The 24,665-nt window shown below is 34.8% G+C and overlaps 2 protein-coding genes and 1 non-coding gene across 7 annotated transcripts; all 3 read left to right on the top strand.

Annotated features, from left to right (window-relative positions):
• Nucleotides 1–23: 23 nt before the first annotated feature.
• LOC112763348 (small nucleolar RNA R71) lies at nucleotides 24–131 on the top strand. The gene has a single exon (XR_003182861.1). It is a non-coding gene; the product is annotated as a small nucleolar RNA R71 (small nucleolar RNA).
• A 5,476-nt stretch (nucleotides 132–5,607) lies between these two features.
• On the top strand, nucleotides 5,608–13,238 carry LOC140172917 (probable voltage-gated potassium channel subunit beta). Of its 4 annotated transcripts, XM_072217435.1 has the most exons (5): nucleotides 5,609–6,465; nucleotides 6,757–6,900; nucleotides 7,564–7,728; nucleotides 12,903–13,031; nucleotides 13,151–13,238. In XM_072217435.1, exons 1-4 carry the CDS (start codon nucleotides 5,896–5,898, stop codon nucleotides 13,026–13,028), a joined length of 1,005 nt encoding a protein of 334 aa, XP_072073536.1. In that variant the 5' UTR covers nucleotides 5,609–5,895; the 3' UTR covers nucleotides 13,029–13,031; nucleotides 13,151–13,238. The 4 variants fall into 4 exon arrangements, with proteins under 4 accessions (XP_025649088.1, XP_072073536.1, XP_025649093.1 ...); XM_025793303.3 differs by lacking the exon at nucleotides 12,903–13,031 and having other exon boundaries at nucleotides 5,608–6,465; nucleotides 13,070–13,238; XM_025793308.3 differs by lacking the exon at nucleotides 12,903–13,031.
• Nucleotides 13,239–14,198: 960 nt separating this feature from the next.
• LOC112743869 (uncharacterized) lies at nucleotides 14,199–18,203 on the top strand. 2 transcript variants are annotated; one of them, XM_025793323.3, is made up of 8 exons: nucleotides 14,199–14,311; nucleotides 15,241–15,656; nucleotides 15,751–15,995; nucleotides 16,099–16,305; nucleotides 16,380–16,472; nucleotides 16,560–16,661; nucleotides 17,508–17,793; nucleotides 17,978–18,203. In XM_025793323.3, the coding sequence occupies exons 3-7, from the start codon at nucleotides 15,774–15,776 to the stop codon at nucleotides 17,592–17,594; spliced, it is 711 nt and encodes a 236-aa protein (XP_025649108.1). In that variant the 5' UTR covers nucleotides 14,199–14,311; nucleotides 15,241–15,656; nucleotides 15,751–15,773; the 3' UTR covers nucleotides 17,595–17,793; nucleotides 17,978–18,203. The 2 variants fall into 2 exon arrangements, with proteins under 2 accessions (XP_025649108.1, XP_072073551.1); XM_072217450.1 differs by lacking the exon at nucleotides 16,560–16,661.
• The last annotated feature ends 6,462 nt before the right edge of the window (nucleotides 18,204–24,665 follow it).

Here is a 24,665-nt window from a genome sequence, read left to right as displayed (position 1 = left end):
ATACCTATGATGCTCCATTCAGAAAGCATATCAGAGGGACACTTTCTGATTAATTGTTTGTATCTTTCCCAAGCTTCATAGAGGGATTCTCCTTCCTTCTGTCTGAAGGTTTGGACTTCCACTCTAAGCTTACTCAATTTTTGAGGTGGAAAGAACTTTGCCAAGAAGGCATTGACTAGCTTTTCCAAGAGTCCAAGCTTTCTTTAGGTTGTGAGTCCAACCATGTTCTAGCTCTGTCTCTTACAGCAAAAGGGAATAGCATAAGTCTATAGACCTCAGGGTCAACCCCATTAGTCTTGACAGTGTCACAGATTTGCAAGAACTCAGCTAAGAACTGATGAGGATCTTCCAATGGAAGTCCATGGAACTTGCAATTCTGTTGCATTAGAGAAACTAATTGAGGCTTAAGCTCAAAGTTGTTTGCTCCAATGGCAGGGATAGAGATGCTTCTCCCATAGAAGTCGGGAGTAGGTGCAGTAAAGTCACCCAGCACCTTCCTTGCATTGTTGGCATTGTTGTTGTTTTCGGCTGCCATGTATTCGTCTTCTTTGAAGATTTCTGTTAGGTCCTCTACAGAGAGTTGTGCTTTGGCTTCTCTTAGCTTTCGCTTCAAGGTCCTTTCAGGTTCAGGATCAGCCTCAACAAGAATGCTTTTGTCTCTGCTCCTGCTCATATGAAAGAGAAGAGAACAAGAAAATGTGGAATCCTCTGTGTCACAGTATAGAGATTCCTTTAGGTGTCAGAAGAAAAGAAAAATAGAAGGCAGAAAATAGAAAATTCGAACTTATCAAAGAAGATGGAGTTCGAATTTTGCATTAAGGAATAGTGTTAGTCCATAAATAGAAGGATGTGAGAAGAAGGGAAGTAATTTTTGAAAATTAGGTAAAAGATTTTGAAAACATTTTGAAAAACTTTAATTAATTTTCGAAAACCATGATTGAGAAAGAAGTAAAGTGATTTTTGAAAAAGATTTTGAAATTAGAAATTAAAAAGATTTGATTGAAAACTATTTTGAAAAAGATGTGATTGAGAAGATATGATTTGAAAAACATTTTTTTAAAAAAAAGATTTGACTAAAAAAAAATTAATAACTTGACTAACAAGAAAAAGATATGATTCAAACATTAAACCTTTCTCAACAGAAAAGGCAACATATTTGATATGTTGAATCAAATCATTAATTCATAGCAAGTATCTTTGAAAAAGGAAAGAAATTGATTTTGAAAACACATGATTGAAAAGAAATTGATTAGACCTTCCGGATTCTCTTGAATGCCGCCATCAGTTCTAGCCTATACCACGAAGACTCTGATCTCACAGAATGGCTGGCTCGTTTGTCAGGCGAGCACTCGGTTGTCAGGCGATCAACCATGCATCGTGTATCAGGAATCCAAGAGATATTCACCCAATCGAAGGTAGAACGGAGGTGGTTGTCAGTCACACGTTCATAGGTGAGAATGATGATGAGTGTCACGGATCATCACATTCATCAAGTTGAAGAACAAGTGATATCTTAGAACAAGAACAAGCGGAATTGAATAGAAGAACAATAGTAATTGCATTAATACTCGAGGTACAGCAGAGCTCCACACCTTAATCTATGGTGTGTAGAAACTCCACCGTTGAAAATACATAAGAACGAGGTCTAGGCATGGCCGAATAGCCAGCCTCCCAATGATCTAAGAACTAGATGTCCAAATATGATCAAAGGATCAAAAGAAATCCCAAAGATCCAAAGATCCAAAGATGAAAATACAATAGTAAAAGGTCCTACTTATAGAGAACCAGTAGCCTATGGTGTACAGAGATGCGTAAATGACATAAAAATCCACTTTCGGGCCCACTTGGTGTGTGTTGGGCTGAGCAATGAAGCATTTTCGTGTAGAGACTCTTCTTGGAGTTAAACGCCAGCTTTTATGCCAATTTGGGCGTTTAACTCCCATTTTGGTGCCAGTTCCGGCGTTTAACGCTGGAATTTCTGAGGGTGACTTTGTACGCCGGTTTGGGCCATCAAATCTTGGGCAAAGTATGGACTATCATATATTGATAGAAAGCCCAGGATGTCTACTTTCCAACGCCGTTGAGAGCGCGCCAATTGGGCTTCTGTAGCTCCAGAAAATCCACTTCGAGTGCAGGAAGGTCAGAATCCAACAGCATCTGCAGTCCTTTTCAGTCTCTGAATCAGATTTTTGCTCAGGTCCCTCAATTTCAGCCAGAAAATACCTGAAATCACAGAAAAACACACAAACTCATAGTAAAGTCCAGAAAAGTGAATTTTAACTAAAAACTAATAAAAATATACTAAAAACTAACTAGATCATACTAAAAACATACTAAAAACAATGCCAAAAAGCGTATAAATTATCCGCTCATCACCAGCATACAACCATATAGCAACTTTATCGGAACCTTCCCGCCTAGTAGTAGAACATACACCTTGGAAGTCCCTAAGGTGTCTAATAGGATCTTGGGCGGAGAGTCCATGAAACTTGGGTAGAAGATTGATCAAAGCGGTCTTGAGTTCAAAATTAGCATTTAACTCTGAATGACGCACTTGAAGCAGTTGAAGAACAAAATTCGGAGCACCGACTTCCTTAAGAGTAACTCTCCTTGGAGTGGCTATAGTTTTGCTTCCTAGATCAATAGAAGAGGTATTAGTGGTATCGATGGAAGAGTATATTGTTCCTTCTTCGAATGATGATTCCGATTCAACCTTGGATAAGGTTGGTGAATTGGTAGGAACTCTTTTACCACCTCCAAAAGCTAACCTTCTCTGAGCTTGCCTAATATGGAGTAAAGTCCTATCAACTTCGGGATCAAAATTGGCTAAGCTCGGATCCGGTAGTGAATGCATCATTTAATGAAAGAGGCATAGAGCTCATGACAAGAAAATGCACTAAACAAAGAATAGTCCTAACTAACAATCAAACTAGCAAACAATCAATGAAAATGCAAGTAATCACATATCAACATATTTACACTAACCAACAACATGGCACACATATGCAACTCCCCGGCAACGGCACCATTTTGTTGAACTATATTTTGTCGGTATAGAATTTTACTAAATATGTTCGTCGTAAGTATAGTCTAAACCAACAAGCTATAGCGCATCAAACAAAGAAAGTGTGTGTCCACAATCCAATTCAATAGCCGAGAGTATTAGTCCCGAGTTGTTCTCCCTAGGAGTTGCCCTAAGGTGCACATCATTGGCTATAAGTCTCTTGGTGTTTGAGGATGAGTATGAAGAATGTAAACAAGCTTGCATAAAAGCAATGAACAAATAGAAATGAAACTAAGGGACACAAGTAATTGTAATCAAGCAAGGGTGAATAACAATCAATCAATATAAAAGCCTTGGCTAGGGTTGGAATTGGAATTTCTATCATCATTATCTCTATCACTTGTGATATCAATTGGTTATTGCTCCACTTAGTCAACCTCCAACTATGAAGGAAAGTCAAGTGGAAATAATCAACTTGAGTCCACAGGTCCTAGTCAAATGTTAGTGAGAGACTAGAATTAGTGTCATTCAAGTCAATTAGCAATTTTCAAGTATCAATCAACAAAAGCTTTGACAATTCAAGTGTCTCTAATTATCCAACTCCTAAGCCAAGAGTGAAATTCTACTCCATAGCTAAAGTAAACATTTTCTCAAATAATTGGTGAGCAACAATGGAAGGAATCATGAAATTGAGTAAGGAAATTGAATTAAAGCTATCTATTGTAAACAATTAACAACAATCAATAATTAACATGAAATTCCTCATTTTATTAATGAAAATCAAAGTAACAAAGTCTAAGCTCCAAGATCCACAATGCTAGAACAATAAGAACATTAAATTAGAGTAGAAGAAGAAGATCTACAACTAGAACAATGTAGAATTGAGTCAAATTTAGATCTCACCAAAGAATCTAAGTACAATTGGAGATGAAAAAGCCAAAAAACCTAGAGAGAAGTTGGAGTTTCTCTCTCTAAAAGTGTAACTACCGAAAACTAACTCTCAAAATATCTCAATGTGTGAAAAGTGTCAATCTCCTTCAACCCTTGGTTCTTTTAATCTTTTCCTGCCAGAATTCTACTCAGAATTGGGTTGGGAACTCCTCTGAAATCGCTAGGCACGTTTCATTAAAGAGGTCACGTGCGCGCGTCACGCGTATGCGTAGGTCACGTGCGCGTCGAGCGTGCATGCGCGTCGATTGAGAATTCTGCTTAACTACGCGGAAGCGTCGACTTTTGCGCGCCAATCTCAAATCTGAGCTCCTACGCGTGCGCGAAGGTTGCACGTGCGCGCCGATGCCACTACTTCAAAACTCCATTTTTATGCTCCTTCCACTTATGCATGCTTCCTCTCCCTCTTCTAGACCATTCTTGCCCCTTGAAGGCTCTAAAATCACTTAACAAACAGATCACGACATCGAATGGTAATAAAGAGAGATCAAAATATAGCTTATTTAGAACCTAAAAAGCATGTTTTCAACCATTAAGCAAAACTAGGAAGGAAACATAAAACCATGCATTTGATGTGGATAAGTGTAAAGGAAGTTGATGAAATCCTCTAGATTACGCACAAAATATACCACGAAATAGTGGCGTATCAGCTGGCCACGGACGAGGCCTAGTATCTCGGCTGCTTATGGAAGTTCTTCTTCTTTAGGATGATGGATTTTCGAATGAACCCGCCATGGCTGGGTGTTTGCCGATGGCCCTTCCACATGAGGACTATGCGTCTGGTGTGGTGGAAGTAGTATAATGGCATTGCTCTCTATTTGGGGCTCAGATTCAGATTCAGATGTCGTACGGCCATCTTCATACTGGTGGTCCGCTATGGTTAAGGGATGAACGTGAGGTTCAGATACCTTTGTATGGCAGCGTCTAACTTGTTGATGCTGAGGTGGCGCTTGTCCAAGTTCCTCGTGAGGAGATGAGGGGTGGTACCTGCAAGAGACTTCGATCCTTAAGTTAGCAAGAATTTTAAGCGGGTTTTTAGTAATCTAGAATGTTCCTTATACCTGAGGGGTGTCAGTGTATTTATAGTAGATTTGATAACCACATTTGTTGGAGTAGTTCCATTTTTTTTAATGGATAAGCGTTCCTTTATTTTGGGAGTTTGTTGGGATTTATCTTTTTTAGCGAAGATAGAGATTGTAATCAAGATTTGAGGAGCAGTTACTTGCTTTGGAGCAGGTAGAACTATCCCTCTTTGTCGACATCTAACCTCTTTAAGAAGATCAGGTATGCTCGTAAAGGCCACCTTTATTGGTAGGTCTTTTGTTTGCTGAATCTGACTTTGTTTATTGGGTCAGGATATGAATATGTGACTTTAAGAGTATTTAATTTTTTGGTAATGAATTCTCTCAATTGTTAAAAAAAATTGAGAGAATAAAATATATTTTTTAATCTTTTATTACTTTATCTTTTATATTTATTTTTAATTCTATTTATAAAATTAATAATAAAATATTATATTTTATTTTTTCAATTGTTAAAAAAAATTGAAAGGATTTATTCATAAAAACGAAGGACACGTGAGTGTTAGTCGAGCTAGCCGGAACTTAGAATCTGATTGTAGCTTCTATATATGTATCGTAGTCCGTAGGTCCTTGTGGGAGTAAATAAATTCCCCCAAGGATCCTGGGGTCTGCGAACTCACATGGTTCCTTTGGCTGCCTAATATTAATAATTAATAATAATTAGTAATTACACCTAATTACACCTAACACTAGCTGATAGATACCATCATCGCAAGAAAGATCTCTCATTTTCTAAAACCGTCTAAAACGTTCCACTACCACATCCCTTCTACTTATTTCTTATTCCCCCCAAATTGGCAAGTAGCACGCAACAAACTCTTGATCCACTGTGCATTTCCCTGTTCTTCGCCCACCTTGAAGATGACGATGCAGTACAAGAATCTAGGGCGATCGGGGCTGAAGGTGAGCCAGCTGTCATACGGGGCATGGGTGAGCTTCGGGAACCAGCTAGACGTGAAGGAGGCAAAGTCCCTGCTGCAGTGCTGCCGCGACCACGGCGTTAACTTCTTCGACAACGCCGAGGTCTACGCCAACGGCCGCGCCGAGGAGATCATGGGGCAAGCCATCCGTGAGCTCGGCTGGAAGCGCTCAGACGTCGTCGTTTCAACCAAGATCTTCTGGGGCGGCCAGGGCCCCAACGACAAGGGCCTCTCTCGCAAGCACATCATCGAAGGCACCAAGGCCTCCCTCAAGCGCCTCGACATGGACTATGTTGACGTCATTTACTGCCATCGCCCTGACGTCTCTACGCCCATTGAAGAAACCGTTAGGGCCATGAATTTCTTGATCGACCACGGCATGGCCTTCTACTGGGGGACCAGCGAGTGGTCCGCCCAGCAGATCACTGAGGCCTGGGGCGTCGCCGATAGGCTCGATTTGGTCGGTCCTATTGTCGAGCAGCCCGAGTATAACCTCTTGTCTAGGCACAAGGTTAGCTTGATGATTTTGGATGCATTTTTTGTGTTGCTACAGTAGATCTTAACTGGAGGGACTTATAGCGGTTACTGGATTCACGTGGAATAGAATAGTGAAATAGAACATTGGGGGTATATTTGGTTAGCAAGGAGATGCTGATTGGTTATTGATATTGTTTGAAAGAAAATTTATAATTTTAGCTAGCCAGTGACTGTTCATAGTCTATTGCCGTAATTTTCTTTTTAATTTTTTATCAACAAGATTTAGTAATAACTTTGATTTGACTGTAACTATTTCTCTTTACAGGTTGAGTCTGAGTTCCTCCCGCTCTACAGCAACCATGGTTTGGGTCTGACTACTTGGAGTCCACTTGCATCTGGAGTGCTTACAGGGAAATACAAGAAAGGAGCTATTCCTCCTGATAGCCGCTTTGCTTTGGAAAATTACAAAGTAAGGCTTGATTTAAATTTCTAGAAAGTTATATGTGTTTGTGTCAATTTTTTTTCGGAAATTTGCCAAGCAGTGGATGTCTAAAAGAAAGATATTATGGACATGGTCTTCTAAGTCTGAAGGCTCAAGTTGGGTGTTCTGTTTTTTAGTGTTGCATTATATGCTTTCCGTATTGACTTTTATAGCATGGATTAACTTTGGGGATTTAGTTTCTTACAAGTTGTGGTAAAAGAAATTGAATTATTTATGACACTGCGATATGTTACATGGTGGATGGTGCAACGTTATCTGTATTTTCTGCTGCAACTGACATCTTAGGTGTTAAAAGTATCACAAATTTGAGGTCGTATTTTGATTGCCGAACAATGATGTATACTCGCCTATTTATTAGAGGTGTGTGTATGGATCAGCATTTTATAATGTAAATAATGGGACACATGTATCCAATGATATTGACTAATGAGAAGCATTGATTTTGCATACGCTCCTTAAAAGAGTTGTTTACAAGAATTGTAGTTGATATATTGTTGCTGTTTGTTTTTGGCTCAGAGTTAAGTTTAGCATTTAGATGCCTACTTTGTTAATATGTATTGAATGATTTTTCTATCACATTTGTTTGTGACCAAGCATGTAACTATTAACTCTTTTTCTCACGTCCTGTAGAATCTGGCAAATCGATCACTGGTCGATGATGTGCTCAAAAAGGTTGATGGGCTGAAGCCTATAGCAGATGAACTGGGTGTGCCATTATCACAACTTGCAATCGCATGGTGTGCAGCCAATCCTAATGTTTCATCAGTTATTACTGGTGCTACGAAGGAGTCTCAGGTTTGTTCTCGCCCATTCAAGACGTATTTAGAAGACCTTTTAGTTGGAATATCAATGAAACCTATCTGATACAAATCCTACTCTTTCATTTTACACATTTAAAATAAAAATGCTTTCCAAATTGACCATAATACCGGTACAACTGTTCTGAAAGCTAATTTCTCTATCCGGTGAATTCTGTTTGCTTAAAACAGAAAAGAATGGGACTGAGCAAAGGAAGGTATTAAAGTGTAAAAAATAGAGAATACAAGAAGGAATAGAAAAGGACATAAAACACACTTATGAAAGGCTCAAGGAACAAACGATAAAGGGCCTGTTTGAAACAGGTTCTGTTCTTTAGTTTTGGAAAATATTTCAAAAATTAGAATAATTCTGTTTGAAGTGTTGTTTTTAAGAATAATTTTAAAAAACTAGAAAATAAAAACCTGTTTGGGAAAATTGTGAAACCACAGGGCAGAGACTTAGGTGGTGGTAGATGCCACAAGAAACAAGCAGTAAAACAAGTACTCTGTTTTCTGACTTTTGAAACACTGCCAGAAGATAATTCCTCAACCAGGTCATTCTCTTTTAAAAATTGGAAATTGTCTCTGAAATCTGTTGTCAAATAATCCCAAAGTGTTTTTTTTAGTGTAGTTCATATTAGTTTATCATTCGAAAGAGGGAAAACAATCAGCAGACAGCAATTATTGAAAATTTTAAGCTTATTTTCAACCCCATACTAGGCACTAACCAATACGGAATCAGATCCAATATGGGTTAGCTTACTGGGATTTGGATTAATTCATGGGGCACCTTTATCCTCAAGGTCGGAGGTTGAAACCCTCGAAGGTTTTTTGGGGAGGGGCTGTACCGTTAACAACTCTAGGTCCCAGGGAGTTAGACTTCCTTTCCTAACCTTGAATTATCAAAATGAAGAAAAATATGGAAAGGGTACTAGTAGTTCAAATTTGAAGAACTAAAAGATACTTGTTAAAAGCTAAAGAACTTGATCCCGTATTCTCTATAACCCAAAAGGATTTAAAAGAAAATTTTGAAAAAGTCACAAAATTCTCTCTTTCATGAAGGGAAGAAAACCAAAGCCATCACACGCGCATACGCACACACGAAAAAGACGAAACAAATGGAAAGTTAAATTATTGAAACACAACTTAGCCTTAAAATACTTAAAAGGCTTACTTCCTGAATGGAACTTTTGCTTCCATAAAAATTAAAACTACCAATCTCAAGTCCCAACAATGTTAAAAACATGACTGCATTTATGGGTTCTGAACTGATGTTAAACCGAAAGGGGAACATCTCAAAACCAATGTTGAAAGTTTTTTGTGTATCCCCAGGCTTCATTTTTAAAATATCTTATATTAGGGAAACAGAGCCATGCGCATGTAAAGAGTTAAGCCCCATTTTGGTCATTGAAATTGGCGAGTTGTATTGATTTAGTCCTCCAGATCCCGATTGCACTAAATTAGTCCTCCAGATTCGAAAAAAATACACCAAGTTAGTCCTTAGCCTAATTTCCGTCACCCGAGCACTGACGCCGTTAGTGACGTGGCCAAATATTGCCACGCTAGACACACTAACGGTTAGATGACGTGGCTTAAAATTTGATTAGCTCCAATTTAGTCCTTCTCCCTTTTTAAAATCTAAATTCATCCTGTGACTTCATCATCTTTTTCTTCCTGTTTCTCTCTGGTTCTTCGTCTCTTACTCCCTTCCGAGTTCTAATAAGATCAAATCTGATTTAAATTAGTTATCATATCTTTAGGATTTTAAAATTTAAATCAAATCTGATCTAATCCAATAAGATCAAATTTGACTTAAATTAGTTATCTTATCTTTTAGTTAGTTTGTTAGGTGCCTATTTAAACACTTTTGGTGAGACAATTTACATAACTTTTGATGAATAAAATTTTCTTAGTGCTTTATGCACGTTTTTATTGTGTGATCAAGTGAGGTGAGTGATTTGCTTCGCTTGTTGCATGGAGAAAATTGAGTGATTCAATTTTCATCCCTCTGATCTAGGTCGTCAAGGACAGGTTCTTTGAAGGTCTAGTAGGGAGCCCCTTCCGGTGACCTAGGTTGCTAAAAACAGGTTTCTTAGAGGTCTTGTAGGAAAAAAAACCCCTTTATCTATCTTCTTGTCCTCTGTGGTGTGTTCATCTTCAGAAGAAGACAATCTCAGAATTTATTTTTTCTTGTCATGTTGCTGCACCTTCCTCACTTTTGAAGCAATTTTTTTGCAATAGGCTTTAGTAGTGATTTTGGGCTTTGAATTTACTTTGGGTTTGGACACAGAATTCGAGTTGGGCTTGGGCTTGGGCTTGGGCTTGGAGGCATTCTTCGGGTTGGTGTTGGCCTTGGAGGATGATGTAGTATTGGATTTCGGATTTGGGTTTGGCCTTTGAATTGGGTTTAGCTTTTGGGGTAATTGGAGGAGTCTTGCTAACAGGCTTTGCAGTAGTAGTTTGACTAGGATTAAAATTGGGTGTGGTAATGGGAATATTTTTTGGGGTGTGGGTTATTAGCACCAAGATCTGTTGGTTCTATGCTCTTGGGTGGTGATGTATTATGCGTTGGTTCATTGTTGTTGGTGAATGGAGTCTCATAAGCAGGGGCAGTGGGTATATTAGTTTGGTTTGGGATCATGTCTTGTGGGGGTTCATTGTCGGGTTCATCACTAACCACTCTGAGCTCATCATGGTCACCCTCAACATACACAACAATCTCATTCCCCTCAAGAATTTTTGGTGATGAAACTGTATGCTCAAAGTAAACATCAACCAGCCCATCATTCTTTTCACCCATGAAACACATCTCTCTCAATTCATCATCAGAATTCAGAGCTCTTAAACCACTGTCTAAACCCCTCCCGGGAACATGCCACCAACATTCTCCTATTCTATCATATCCTAGTTCTTTATAATAATTTCTCACCCAAAATACATCTAAAGTATCTTCATCAATGTAACCAACGCATGCCTTCTTATCAGGAGAATATATAGTCATCTCGTTTTCATCTTTCTGAAACTTTCCCCCATGGTGGAACATAATATCTAATTGCACATCCATCTGCATGATTCAAAAAAATTTATTTTAATCACCAGTTCCACACAATGATACCTTTAAGATAGTTTTCATCAACTACATTCATACATGGCAGAGAGATATATCAAAATAAAACACAGTTATCCACCATCGGAACAGAGCATGAAGACAAACCCCAAAAAAATAGTGCCACACAACATCGAAATAAAACCCTAGCACAAAATCCTCAAAAAACCTTAGGGAATAACAATATACAAAGTAATAAACTATGATCAACAACCATTAACGCATTTCCTAAAATTTGAAAAACAAAAATTTTAATCTCTTCACTAATCTTAGTGACGGAACAGAAGCTCCTTCTAGCGGCAAAGTAGCTCCTCAGACAACCGTACAGTGTTCGCTCGTGATCCAACAGTCTCCAGGAATCCTATTGCAGTTACCCGTTCCTATTTTGAGTCACTCATTGAAGAGAAACGTTTTTCCACTGCGTCACTCATGGAGGAGTTGAAGACGAAGAGTGGAGACAGAAGAGGGATATGCAAACGTTTTGGGTTCCATCACATACAAACGACGTCGCTCAAAGGGGGGATTTTTTAGCGCCAAATTAGAAATGACGCCGTTTCATAGTGTCCAGCGTGGCAATATTTGGCCACGTCATTAACGGCGTCAGTGCTCTGGTGACGGAAAATAGGCTAAGGACTAACGTGGTGCATTTTTCGAATCTGGAAGACTAATTTAGTGCAATCGGGATTTGGAGGACTAAATCAGTGCAACTCGCCAATCTTAGGGGCCAAAATGGGGCTTAACTCCTCTAACACGGCACAGGATTCGGTGGTCCAGGAACCTTTGGACCACTTAGTGGTCCAAGTAGAAAACATGTTTTTAGAGTTTTTTTATCAATTGCTACGTAGTCCTTGAACTAATTTTAATTACAAATTAACCCCATATATTTTATTTAATTATAAAAATAGTTTTTTATTTTATAAATTATTATTTTATCAATTATCTATTATATTTATTAACAATCAAATACAATAATAACAACCAATTATATCCTCCATTCATCCTAATAATTCCAATTGATTAAATAATTAACTTTGATCTCATTACGTTCGTCCATGGCTTCCAAATCGTGTTTCCTTGAAATTCAATCGATTGGTTTTTCAAAACAATCGATTGAATGATAACTCAATCGATTGGTTTACACTATATCACAAAACAATCGATTGAAAGTTGTAAGGTAGAATGGTAAAAAGCTTATACCAATCGATTGTTTATACTTTCCAATCGAATGAATGCCTCAAAACAATCGATTGTTGTTGTTACTCAATCGATTGAATTCACGAAAACAATATGGATTTGCCAAATACAATCGATTGGAAAGTGATGACATTGAAGTTTTAGCCAAATTCAATCGATTGGTAATGTAATCCAATCGATTGGAAGGTGATGAATTTGAATGTTTTGCCAATTTCAATCGATTGGTAATGGTACCCAATCGATTGAAATGAAACTGTACACTGAAAATTTATAAATTCACCTTTGCTTCGCATGCTGCAACTAATGCATGTTACATACAAGAAACTAAAAAGCACATAAAATAAAAACAGACAATTAATTACATGATTGTTCTATTTTAAATTTAATCTGTTTCTCCTCTGGTTTTGCGCCACTGAAATAAAATCAAGAAAATAATCCATGTTTAAATCAAACACAGGACCAAGATGAAATTATCAAATGGCATTGTGAGTTCCTAGTAAACTTCATTGTTTGCTTGAAATTATCAAATTCATAGCACTTGATTAAAGAGCTGAGAGAACTAATTGTCTAACAAATGTTAAAAATCTTGACATTTTGACATGGATAGATTTAATTTCCCTGTTTTGACATGTTAAAAGAAATAAAAAGCCAAGCAAATGTCTAATGTGAAAACTTTTGTCCCTTAATTTGATTAATTCTTTAATGGCATCGAGTTAGTCATTAACATGAAAGAAATAAGGTTAATTATTTTTGCCATGGCAAAGCTCAAAACATGGGAAAATATTGTTGTGACGTTATAATTCATTTAGGTGTAGCTAAATGATATTTGTTCTTTATCATGGGATAATTAATACCATAAAATTTTGGGATAGGTCGCTGGCACCAAATTATTTCTATGTTTTCTTTTTCATCTGTTGCATGAAGGGCGGTTATTGGAGGGTGGTGTGAAACCTGCACACATGAAAACCAAGAATGTATTTATTTTAACTAACAAATAAAAGGTTGAGTTCACATCATGGTTTTACATTTTTTTTTTCAGTAGTAACACTTGGATGGTGCATTAGAGCTGACGCTCAATTGGATAAGCAAGTTCACAACATTTTCTGATTTTGATTCACAGTAGCAACTAATTGCTGACCTTGTGAGGATACAAAATGATGGGACTGTTGAAGTTGATCTAGAAAGAAGTGCATCTGTTGCAACTAAAAGGTGAAAGAATGATCATTTTTCTTGTAATATGTCTTCATGTATGAAATTTTTCTTTCTTATTCATTCTGAACACCTTTGTTAATTCCACTGGGTATGAAATTCAATTCAATGACTCTGACTTGACCAATTCCTTTTACCCTTTTAATTTTAATTATATCCTTCCTTCTCTTCTTTTCTCTTTTGTTCTTCTCTGCCTTGTTATGTTGTACTCCAGTATATAACTATTCCTTGTTCCTATCAATCAATATGATCATTTCATATGATCTGTTATTGAATTAAAATTTTTTTTTGGTTCTAGTCATAGTCTACTCTTAAAATTAAAGATAGTGTTTGTTGCAACTTCTTAGAATATGTGACACGAATATCATGGATTCTTGGCCTTTTTTTTGTTAGTAGTTTGAACTGAAAACACATTCTGGCCCTAAATTGTAACCCTCTTAGTTTATCTTTGTCCATGAAAAATATAATTTCCTTTTCTTACTTTTTATAATAATATTCATGCTCTTTTTATTCATACTCTATTCCCTTTAATTATATTTCTTACTATGTTTTTACAGGTATGAAGAGAAAAAGGTCAATAAAGAAGTATCAAAGTCCTAAAAAATTTCTCAAAGATGTTGAAGATGATAAATTAGTGTCATCTCCTAATACAAGAGGAAATGATCATATCTCAATTTTCAATTTTACCAAATTCTTAAAGTGTGAATTTATACATGATTGTTATTTTTGATTTAAGTAATATAGTTTTCTCTTATTTCTTTTATGTTTTTACAGGTATGAAGAGAAGAAGGCTAATAAAGAACTATCAAAGTCCTAAAAAATCCCTCAAAGATGTTGAAAATGCTAGACTAGTGTCATCCCCTAATGCAAGAGGAAATGATCATATCTCAATTTTCAATTTTATCCAATTCTTAAAGTGTCATCCCCTAATATTGTTTTTTCTTATTTTTTTATATTATTGCAGGTATTAAAAGGAGAAGGCTTGTACAATTTGAAGAGGAAGAAGATGAACATATTGAACCGAATGTTTTATATGCTAGAGAAAATGTTCATCTCTCAAATGATGAAAATGGTAACTATTTCCTCTTTTAGCATACTATGATAAAAGTATTGTGAAGTTTTTAATTCCTTTAATTAGGTTTCTAATTTTTTTACTTTGAAGTTATGTTGGCACGAGAAAAAAGACATCTTCCAAGTCATTTTAGGTCAACATCTTCTAAAGGCACGAGTCAACAAGAGCATATAGCTCAAAGTTCATCCATTCAAATGATTCTAAGAGATTTGCCGTTTTTATTATTGTAACAATGTTTTTGCGTTTTCTTACACAAAAATCAGTTTAAAATTGAAATCTATAACCTCATACAAATGATCAAAATCAATTTAACATAACTATATATTTCATATTTTAGTAACAATTAGGGTAAAGTAACTCTATATATATGGATATGGAAAGAGTGGAGTGCATATGCAATTACTGCATAGTGACACTATTATTATATATAAAAAATATGAAATATTATGAATAGTAGCACTATTATTGTATATAAAAAAAATAGTGCACTATTTAATTTTATGAATTATTATTCCCCATGTCTTTGGATCAAGCACTAGCTTATAAATATATCATAGCTAACCAAGCACTCAAGCTGAAAATATTTAGAGATTAAATTTTACTTGAAAAAAATTAAACTTTTATGCTTTTATAATTTAATTCAATTTATTTTCCAGAATAATTATATATGTAAAAAGGTTTTAAAATATTTCTTATCCCGAAAAATTATTCTAAAAAGAATATTGATTAAACTATTCAAGAGGATTGAAATCTATAACCTCGTATAAAAATCAGTTTAACATAACTTGATGACTGAAAAGAAGTTCAGTTCCAATTGTTGGAGAAGATTAAAGCGAGGAACATCCACGAAAATAAGAGTACAATACATCAAACAAGTTAAAAGTCATCCCCTAATATTGTTTTTTCTTTTTTTTTTTATATTATTGCAGGTATTAAAAGGAGAAGGCTTGTACAATTTGAAAGGAAGAAGATGAACGTATTGAACCGAATGTTGTATATGCTAAAGAAAATGTTTATCTCTCAAATGATGAAAATGATAACTATATCCTCTTTTAGCATACTATGATAAAAATATTGTGAAGTTTCTAATTCCTTTAATTGGGTTTCTAATTCTTTTACTTTGAAGTTATCTTGGCACGAGAAAAAAGACATCTTCCAAGTCATTCTAGGTCAACATCTTCTAAAGGCACGAGTCAACAAGAACATATAGCTCAAAGTTCATCCATTCAAAATGAAGTTCATAGTCATAGCCTATCAGATGCTGATTTTCTTAATAATGAAGAGGTAAATGGAGTTGCTATTTCTAGAAAGAAGTGGAACACCACATGGTTTGTTATTGTTGTAGGTATGTTATTTTTTTTTATTAATTTACTAGTTCAAATAATCTGTTTTCAATTACTAGCTGTCTTAAATAATAGCTCTTTTTATTTTCTTTTTAGATGAACAAGGGGTTGAAAAGAGTATGCATCTTAAAGTAAAATATGCATTTTCCCTTCATCATAGTAGGAAACGAGTTCTTATAGAATGGAATGGAAGTGGTCAGCCAATTGGAGAATCCGGTGGACTCTTGGGAGGTGTTTTGGGGCTCATTGCAAGTAATTTTAATAATTTTTCTATAATGTACAAAACTTGGCATAAGGTTCCACTACAATACAAAGATGCTGTTTTTGAAAATACTATTAAGGTATGCTATTTTTTATTATATTTTTGTTTTAAAAAATATTTTTGAAAACACGGTTTACCTTAAGTTTTGTATACTAACAATATATTTATGTTTTTTTTTGAAGAAAATATTTGTTGTTAATGATGATGAACACAAAAGGTATATATTGTCAAATCTTGAAAATAAGTGGAAGAATAATAGATGCAAGCTATTCAATGAGCATTATAAATCGGAACTTGGTTGGGATGCAAATGTTAATTTGAATCCAATTGGAATTCCCAAAGACCATTGGGCTGCATTTTTGGAATATAGATTGAGTCCAAAAACTCAGGTAAACACATTTGTTATTTGTTAGTTTTTATTTGTGTTTAAGATCCATTAACTTTTATGCTTGTTAATGTGTAGAAATTGTGTGCAAAGAATGCTACAAATCGGCAACAATTAAAAATTCCTCACACTCTTGGCTCAAAAACACTTGCTAGGAAACGCCATGAACTTGTACATTTGTTTACTTTCTTAGTATTTTTGTTTTATTAACTTTTTGTTATTTATATTTTAATTTGACCAATCTTATAATAATGTTAGGAAGTTAAAACTGGACGACAATTTAGTAGAGGAGAAATGTTTTCTATCACTCACAAGAAAAAAGATGAAACATTTGTCAATGGGGAAGCACAACAAAAGAATGTAAGATAAAATTCTAATCTATATTTATTCCCACAATGATATGAACATAGTTAGATAGAGTGGGGGTGGCGGTGGGGTTTAATTACTTGCTGCATATGTCCTTAATCAAAGGAACTAATTAATATTGGTTTCACTTTTGTTAACTTTTCTAAACTTGGGTTTATCTTGGGGTCAGTAGTTATGTATAATGATTAATGGTATAGATGGAAGAGAGGGAGATTATTATTATCATTTATTTTGGATTCGGATTATTTTTGTGTGTATGTTGAGTTTATAGACTAGTTTGGTTGAATTTGATTGATATGTTCAACATTGTGGTTCGGAATTTAGTCCATGCAAAGAAAGAACATTATATAGCATTGTTGCTACTGAAATTTTTATGTATCCACTTTAGACAATTAAGGTTGAAACTAACCCTACCAAACATATCCAGAAATGGTGTGGGCTAGGAAGTGTTGCGCAAAATAGGAATTGAATTGCAGTGCTATAACTCACATATTGTCTTTTAGTGACAGTGGAAATTTTGACAACATGTCATTTCAGGTGCCTAGAGTCAAGTAATAGCTATAGTTGACAGGGATAACCACTACATTATTATTTTTATGCATTCAGAGATAAATAGTGCTTTTCTAGATATAAAGTATTGCAAGAATAGTAATATGAAGTAGTAATTAAATTAAAGTAAAGCGCTTTATCTTCAGGCTTGAATGCTTGATTTTGTTCTTTAAAATAGTAGTACTCCTGTTACTTAATAAACTCGTAGTACTTCTTTGAAAAATGATTGATAAATTCTATTGGACTAATATTGCATATGTAACATTATTATTTGTCTATGAATCACTTCAGGAAGACTTACAAAAGGAAATTAGTGAGGGTGCTTCTGAAAATGAAGCATATGTTAAAGTATTCGGCAAAGAGAATTCAAGCTGTTAGAGGTATGGGATTTGGTGTTCGTCCATCTCAAATGATTGGATCCTTATCCCGCTCAAGAGAGTCTATGCAATCTACTACAACTAGTGGACCATCAAGAACTGAATATCAAAACTTGAAGTTACAAGTACAATTGCTACAGGAACAGAATTTTCTTGTGAATCATCAAAAGGGTCAATTGCCACCCGGTTTTCCTATCGAGGTAAGATAAAGACATATGTTATACTTAATTTTATAGACTTGCGTACTTAATTTTCATCATCAACAACTTCTAAAATGATTGTAGTTTAATTTGAAATCATAGCCTCTTGTATAACAATTGTTGATTTGTTAAGTATCCTTCTAAAATATTTCCTAAAATATATATTTTTTATTTTCAATTGTAGGTTGCAGATTTTGAATCACCGACACATACAAGACCATATTCTTCTGCCAGTCATGAACCTCAACAACATAGGCCATCCAACGTTTAAAGAAGTTTTATGATTGAATTGTTAGGTTTACAAGTTTGGATTAAGTAGGAATTTTTTGAATTTATATATGGATTATTACTATGTAATTAAAACTTGTAGAATTCAACTTTTGAAATACATTGTTGCTATTTTTGTAAAACTTGGGGGATTGAATTTGGATTTGTTGAAAAATAGTCATTTATGGAGAATTTAACTTTTGATAATAGAAATTTTGATGTTGGAGAGATTATGACAGTTTAAAACAGTCACTAAATACAGGAAAAAAATGTCACAGGAATAAATAACTTAGTAACGGTTTTAAATCAAAAAAATGTCACTAAAAATATTGTGACGGTTTAAATAGTCACTAAATATGCCTAAAAATTGTCATAAGAACTAGTAACTTAGTGACGGTTCAAAACGTCGCAAAATAAAGTATAAAAAATACTTTTACAAGTGTTATAAATTAGTGACAATTTTATACTTTAAAAACCGTCACAAACAATTTAGCGACACTTCTTACCAACGGTGGTCCAAAACCGTCACTATGCCAGCTGGCGACGGTCAAATCTGTGACGCTTTTTTAAGCCATCGCAAAACCATTTAGTGATAGTTAAAACCATCACCAAGCATTAAAAAAAACCGTCGTCAAAATGCTGTTTTGTTGTAGTGTGGGAATGTAGAGTCTTTATTAGAAAGATATCAATGATTTGGGATATATTAATAAGAACGTTCAATTTTCAAACCCATTTTATAAAAGTAAATCAAAGCAAGAATATATATATAGCTATGAATTGTAAATGCAATCAACGGGGGAATGCATAGCAGAGCAAGAAAAAGTCAAAAGAAATAGGTGCAAATCTTTGATAATAAAGAGGGCCAAAAAGTAAATATTATGCAAGAAACATGTAGGAAATATTGAAGTTATTCACCTTTGCTACGTTAGTTTTCTAATCGAGTAAAACCTCACCCTAGCCCCTGACGATTTCGCAAAGCCCTTTTTCACCCCCTAAAAAAAGGTATAATGTCATTGCGACCTCTATCCATCACTTTTGTTAGATATCATAGCCTTTCCGTCAAAATTTCCATTAATAAGAGGTAAAGACTACATGTAAGGTTATGCTGCTACATGTTATAGGATAATCCATTTGGACAGATCGGCTCCTTATACCGTAAGCAAAACATTGGTGTTTTGATGAGGCCAAAACGTTGCAATCCACAACAGCAATATCATATAAGCAACCTCTTCCCATTCATCTCCCTTATTAACACTAACAATTACAGAAGAATCTTAAGAAAAATCCTATTTCACACCAGAAATTCTCCAGTGAGAGACACCATGATGAAAGACGAACAATGTGACGGTGTAGTGACGGTGAAGAGCTGACGTCATCATGACATAGCATGACGTCTTGTTCGAGGATTACGAGGTAGGCTCTTTGCTTGGTTTTCTAGCATTTTTTTATGTTTGGTTTTGTTGTGGTCCTGTGAGTGTGGTTCTGCTAGATGGTCCTACTTTGTAACACCTTGCATGCAACTCGAAGTTAGTGGAATTAATGGCTTGTCTAGTAGCTAAGGCGACAAATATTTTCTATTTTATGGTTGATTAAAGAAATTAAGTAATGAAAATCAATTAGCGATTTCTGATCAATGTTGAGTGAGGTAATTAAAAATTGGTTTTGAGTTGTTAAAGTTTAGTTTAATTTACTGTTAGCTTACTACAAATGTCTTATGAAATTGTGCCTGTGTTTTACCATGGAGGTTGGTTTAAAGGAAATGAGGATGGTGTTCTCAACTACATGAATGGCGAGGTTAACAGGTTTTCTAAGTTGGATAGAGACTTGGTCATTTACAAAGACTAAGTGGAAATACTTAAGGGTTTGGCAACAAAAGAGAAAGAAGTGAAGAACAACTGAGGCTACTGACAATCCATCAGGGCAGCGGCAACATGTCCAACAAGTTGAGTAGCAAGTACTATGTAGACCTAAGTTTATAGTGTTTGTGGGTTTAAGAGTACCCTATCAATATCTTTAGGGATCTAGTCTGCACAAAAAGTCAACTAGAGTTTAATTGTCTCTATTTTGTCTGTTTACAACATCAGGATGTGCCTCCCACTAGCAATGCTCCACGGCCCAATGGAGTTAATCCAAATGTGACAAACGGTGAACCAATAGAGAGTGAAGCAATTGATCATGTTGTAAGTGCTACTTGTGTATAATATTGCATTTGAAACATTATGAACATATTAAGTCTAAATTTTAAACTTAGCTGTGCATATAGGCTAAAGCTAAGAAGCAGAACAAGAAATAATCAAAAATAGAAATTACAAAGCCGCCAGAACAAAGAGAAGATGAGATTCCACATTATCAATCAACACCACTAGTTGAGGTATTGGGATTGTTTTTCTCAATGTCAGTGCTTCTGAGTTTAAGCTTGGGCCTTAATTATTACTTTTTGAGAGTTATAGTTAGCTTAAAGTTGGGCTTGTATTAGAGAAAGTTGGGCAAAAGAGCCCAAAATTCACTTCCAAGATCATCATTCCGCCGAGTGTAAAGCTTTGGCCGCTGGGCGCAGGGACAGGCCGCCGGGCATGGTCTTCCGCTAGGCGTGTTACTTTGTCCACCAGGCGTGGCTTCATGGGTTCCTTTGGGGCATGCTTCTGATTCCTTAGGTTACACTTTTGCTGTCTTGGTATTTTCTTTTTGGAAAAGCTTTCTTTCTTGTTTGGTTTTGAGCCGAAAACTCCTGTAAATACAAAAACACTAACATAACTCTAAATATTTGATTCTTTATTAAATTTTATTAGAAAACATAAGAAATTTGATTAAAACTTAAAAAAAAATAAAAAATACTTTAAAAATTGCTTAAGATGATATGTCATCACAACACTAAACTTAAAAATTTGCTTGTCCTCAAGTAAAAAAAAGATAAACGGAGTTTAATTTAATGAAAAAGAATTAAAATTTTTTTAAGATTGAAAACAAAAAGTGAAATTTATGATAATCCTTGTGGTTACATTTGACTTCTCTTATCCTTCATGAATCATGCATACTTAGGTTTTAGGAATTTTCAAAACTAAAATTCGAATTATATTATGAGAATTCTTTAAAATTTATATGACTTTTATGCAGTTTACTTCTTACTGGGATTATGAGAAAGATCTTTTACGGCTTTTGACTCCTAGTGCTTTGTCACAAGACAGCTCGTAACGGACTTTCAATCGATAATTCCAGGGCAGTTGGCCTAAGTTACCGGGTGACAAAGCACTCCTCGAATCTAATTATCCAGGCATCTCCTTGACTCAATCACACCACAAGCACATAACTAGGTTTTGTCCCAGACATCGATACACAGATCCTCTTTGGACTTCTTAATGTTTTGTTTTAAGACAACTCTTTAAGCAGGCTTTCAATTGATAATTTCGGTCTAGTTGGCCTAACTTATTAGGTGATAAAGCACTACTCAGATTTACCAGCCCAAGTCTATACTTAAAATAGAAATATCATAGGCACATAACTGGACCCTAATCATTGGTGCTCTGAGCCTTAGAACTTTTTATTTCTTTGATCTTTCCATGCTTCTTTTTTCAAACTGCTTCAAGGAATGGATAGTCAAATACTTATAATACTTTTTTTAAATTTCTATTTTTGAATATTTCTTCTTACGTTTTCACAAGATTCAAATATTTCAAATTTCTTCAAATGGTACCACATATACTTAAACATCTCCACTGTTTGTTTTTAAATTATTTATTCAATCTTCTAATAAAGATATTCTCGATTAAAATTAGTTACTAGAGGAACAAGTATTCAAATTTTAAGTTTTTAGAAAAGAGGAAGATAAAATAAGAAAATAAAAAATAGAATATGCAATGCATGTGAAGAAAAAAAATAAACAGAGAAGAAAACAAAATGAAAGAAACAAACTAAGAAAAACTAAAAGCATAACAAAAACAAAAGAGAAAGAATTAACTAATCAGCATTATAAAGAATTCACCTTATTCGAATATTATCCAAGTCTATTTAGTTATCACCACTACTTCTTGTGCCAGGTCTTTTATGATATATGGTGTTACTAACACTAAACTTAAAGATTTATACCAAACTTAGATATTTACATTAAACTTAAAAATTGACAGAATAACGAGTATAAATCATGGATAAAAGTATACATGCATGAAAAGAAAATGGATAAGATGAATGCAAGTATCAGTGGAAGAACAAATAAAAAAAACAAATTTTGATACAAAACAAAGAAAAAAAAAGAAAACATGGGTAGAAATCTTTAGTAAAAACTGATTTTTTTAATTAAAAAATGGATGTTCCCTTTTTTTTTTTACGTTTAAAAATTAAGAAAAGAAAATAAAAATTAAAAAAATAGTTTAAAATCATTTTAAAGAGGATCCATGTGATTATTTTGTTAAAAAAAATATTTTACTAAGTTTAAATTAATGAACATAAAATAGAATTTAAAAAAAATTGAAAAACATTTTGAAAAAGAACAAGAACACGAATGCGTATATAGAATACTTATTTAGAACAAAAAAGATAAGAACTTTTTTTTTCAATTAATTATAAGAAAAGACTTTAAAGAAAAGAAAAAGATACTCAGCGATTAAATTTCTTCTCACAATTCGATTACCTCTTTGTGAACAACTTCTTTTGTTGGATTAAGTCTTTTTTGTGTTTGCACTACGAGTTTAGAATTTTCTTCTTGTTAGATTTTGTGCACGCACATGTTGGACTTATTTCTTTCAGATTTTTTGAGAATATCTCCTCTATTGAATAAGTATTTTCTTCCTTGGTTTGTTGGGACAAATTAGTTAGCCATTTTATTGAGCACTTCTTGGCTTAATGGTTTAACCAAATCACTCACTGGTTTCTTCAGATATGCTGAGATTTCAGCCCTATACATGAATTGCCTCAAATTCTTTCGAAGGATTTTGTGTTTCCATTAGGAGCTTGGCAACATGCTCTATTTGCATCTCTAAGTTTCTAATGGAGATTTTTTTATTTTTGAGGTGTGTTCTTGCTTCTTGCGTGAAATTTGGATTTATTGAGCAGTCATTCCACAGCAAGTTCAAGAGATGAAGGTTCTTGAAGGATTTGATATTCAACATTAAAATTTATTTGCTTGTTTGACATGTTAAATATTCTTATCTTTGATTCTCCCAATCAGAAATTGGATAATCTCTCGATTCAGGGAAGGATGAGTAATTGGAGGAGTATCCAAGTGTTTATACTACGTTTGTTCCACTTGTTTCGTGAGGAAGAAAAGTTGTTGCATCATATATTCATTGTTTGCTAAAACTTTTTTCACAATATCTAACTCCATCATTTTTTGTACACACAAACAAAAAAGATCAAACATGCCATATGGAATAAAGAACATTAAAGAAGAAAAGAGGGTTTAAACAAAATAAAAAAATAAAATAAAAAAATGAACATAAAAAGGAAAAGAAAAATGTGAATAAGAGAAGAAAAATAAGAGAGATAAAAGAAAATAGAAAGAATGTCGAAGAAAAGAAAAGAAAAGAAAAAAAAGAAAGAATTAAAAATAAAAGAAAAGAAAGTAGACAAGATCTATGTTAGGATTTAGTCGGACGTTATGTTGTCAATTTCAATTAATTCCCAGCAACAGCACAAAAAATTTGACGAGCAAAAATTAAAACTCACGAATATTAGTAAGTATATCGAATCATTCAAATAATACCATGATAAACACACTTGTAATTCTTTAGGCCACATTTTTACTATCTTTGTGTTTTTTTTTTGGTAGAAAAGCTTCATTTCTAACTCCGCCTATGTTACACTAGCGGTACATAGCCGGTTACAAGCCCGAATAAAGGAGGAGGGTTGTGTTAGGTCTTCGACAACTAACATAAAAATATAGTCGAACACCATGACATGAATCAAAGACATTATTGCGCTAAAACTAGGTCATTGCTCAGAAGCAACGCGTTGTATGGCTCGAGTACGATGTCAAATGAGCAAGAACCACTGCATCGGTGCCCGAATGTAGTGTTCAATGAGCAAGGGTTCTCGCGTTTTCATGAACGGACGAGGATAAATAAGCTAGTTCACAAAGTAAAAGGTAAAGGTCGGAGCGACAGAAGGTTAAGATTTGGGACATGGAACATAGGCACTCTAACAGGAAAACTCATGGAGGTGATGGACACCATGATAAGAAGAAAGATTAACATTATGTGCCTACAAGAAACAAAATGCGTTAGTGCGAAGGCTAGGGAGTTAGATACTTCTGGTTTCAAACTTTGGTATACAAGAAAGGTGAAGAATAGGAATGGAGTTGGAATAATTGTGAATAAGCCGTGGAAGAAGGACGTAGTGGATGTTAAGAGGGTGGGAGATCGGATAATCTCTATCAAACTTGTGGTGGAGGGAAGTGCTTTCCATGTGATTAGCACCTATGCACTGCAAGTAGGTTCGAACAAACAACACAAGATAAGGTTTTGGGAGGATCTAGAGAGTTTGGTTCAAGACATACCTTTGGGAGATAAGATTTTCTTAGGAGGAGATTTAAATGGCCATGTTGGGAGAGAAGTGACTGGATATGGGAGTATTCACGGAGGCCATGGTTTCGGGGTGATCAATGCCGAGGGTAA

This window comes from Arachis hypogaea, chromosome 2 (assembly GCF_003086295.3).
Source record: "Arachis hypogaea cultivar Tifrunner chromosome 2, arahy.Tifrunner.gnm2.J5K5, whole genome shotgun sequence".
NCBI lineage: Eukaryota > Viridiplantae > Streptophyta > Magnoliopsida > Fabales > Fabaceae > Arachis > Arachis hypogaea.
Note: the sequence above shows the minus strand (reverse complement) of the source record. Positions and strands in the feature narration are given on the sequence as shown.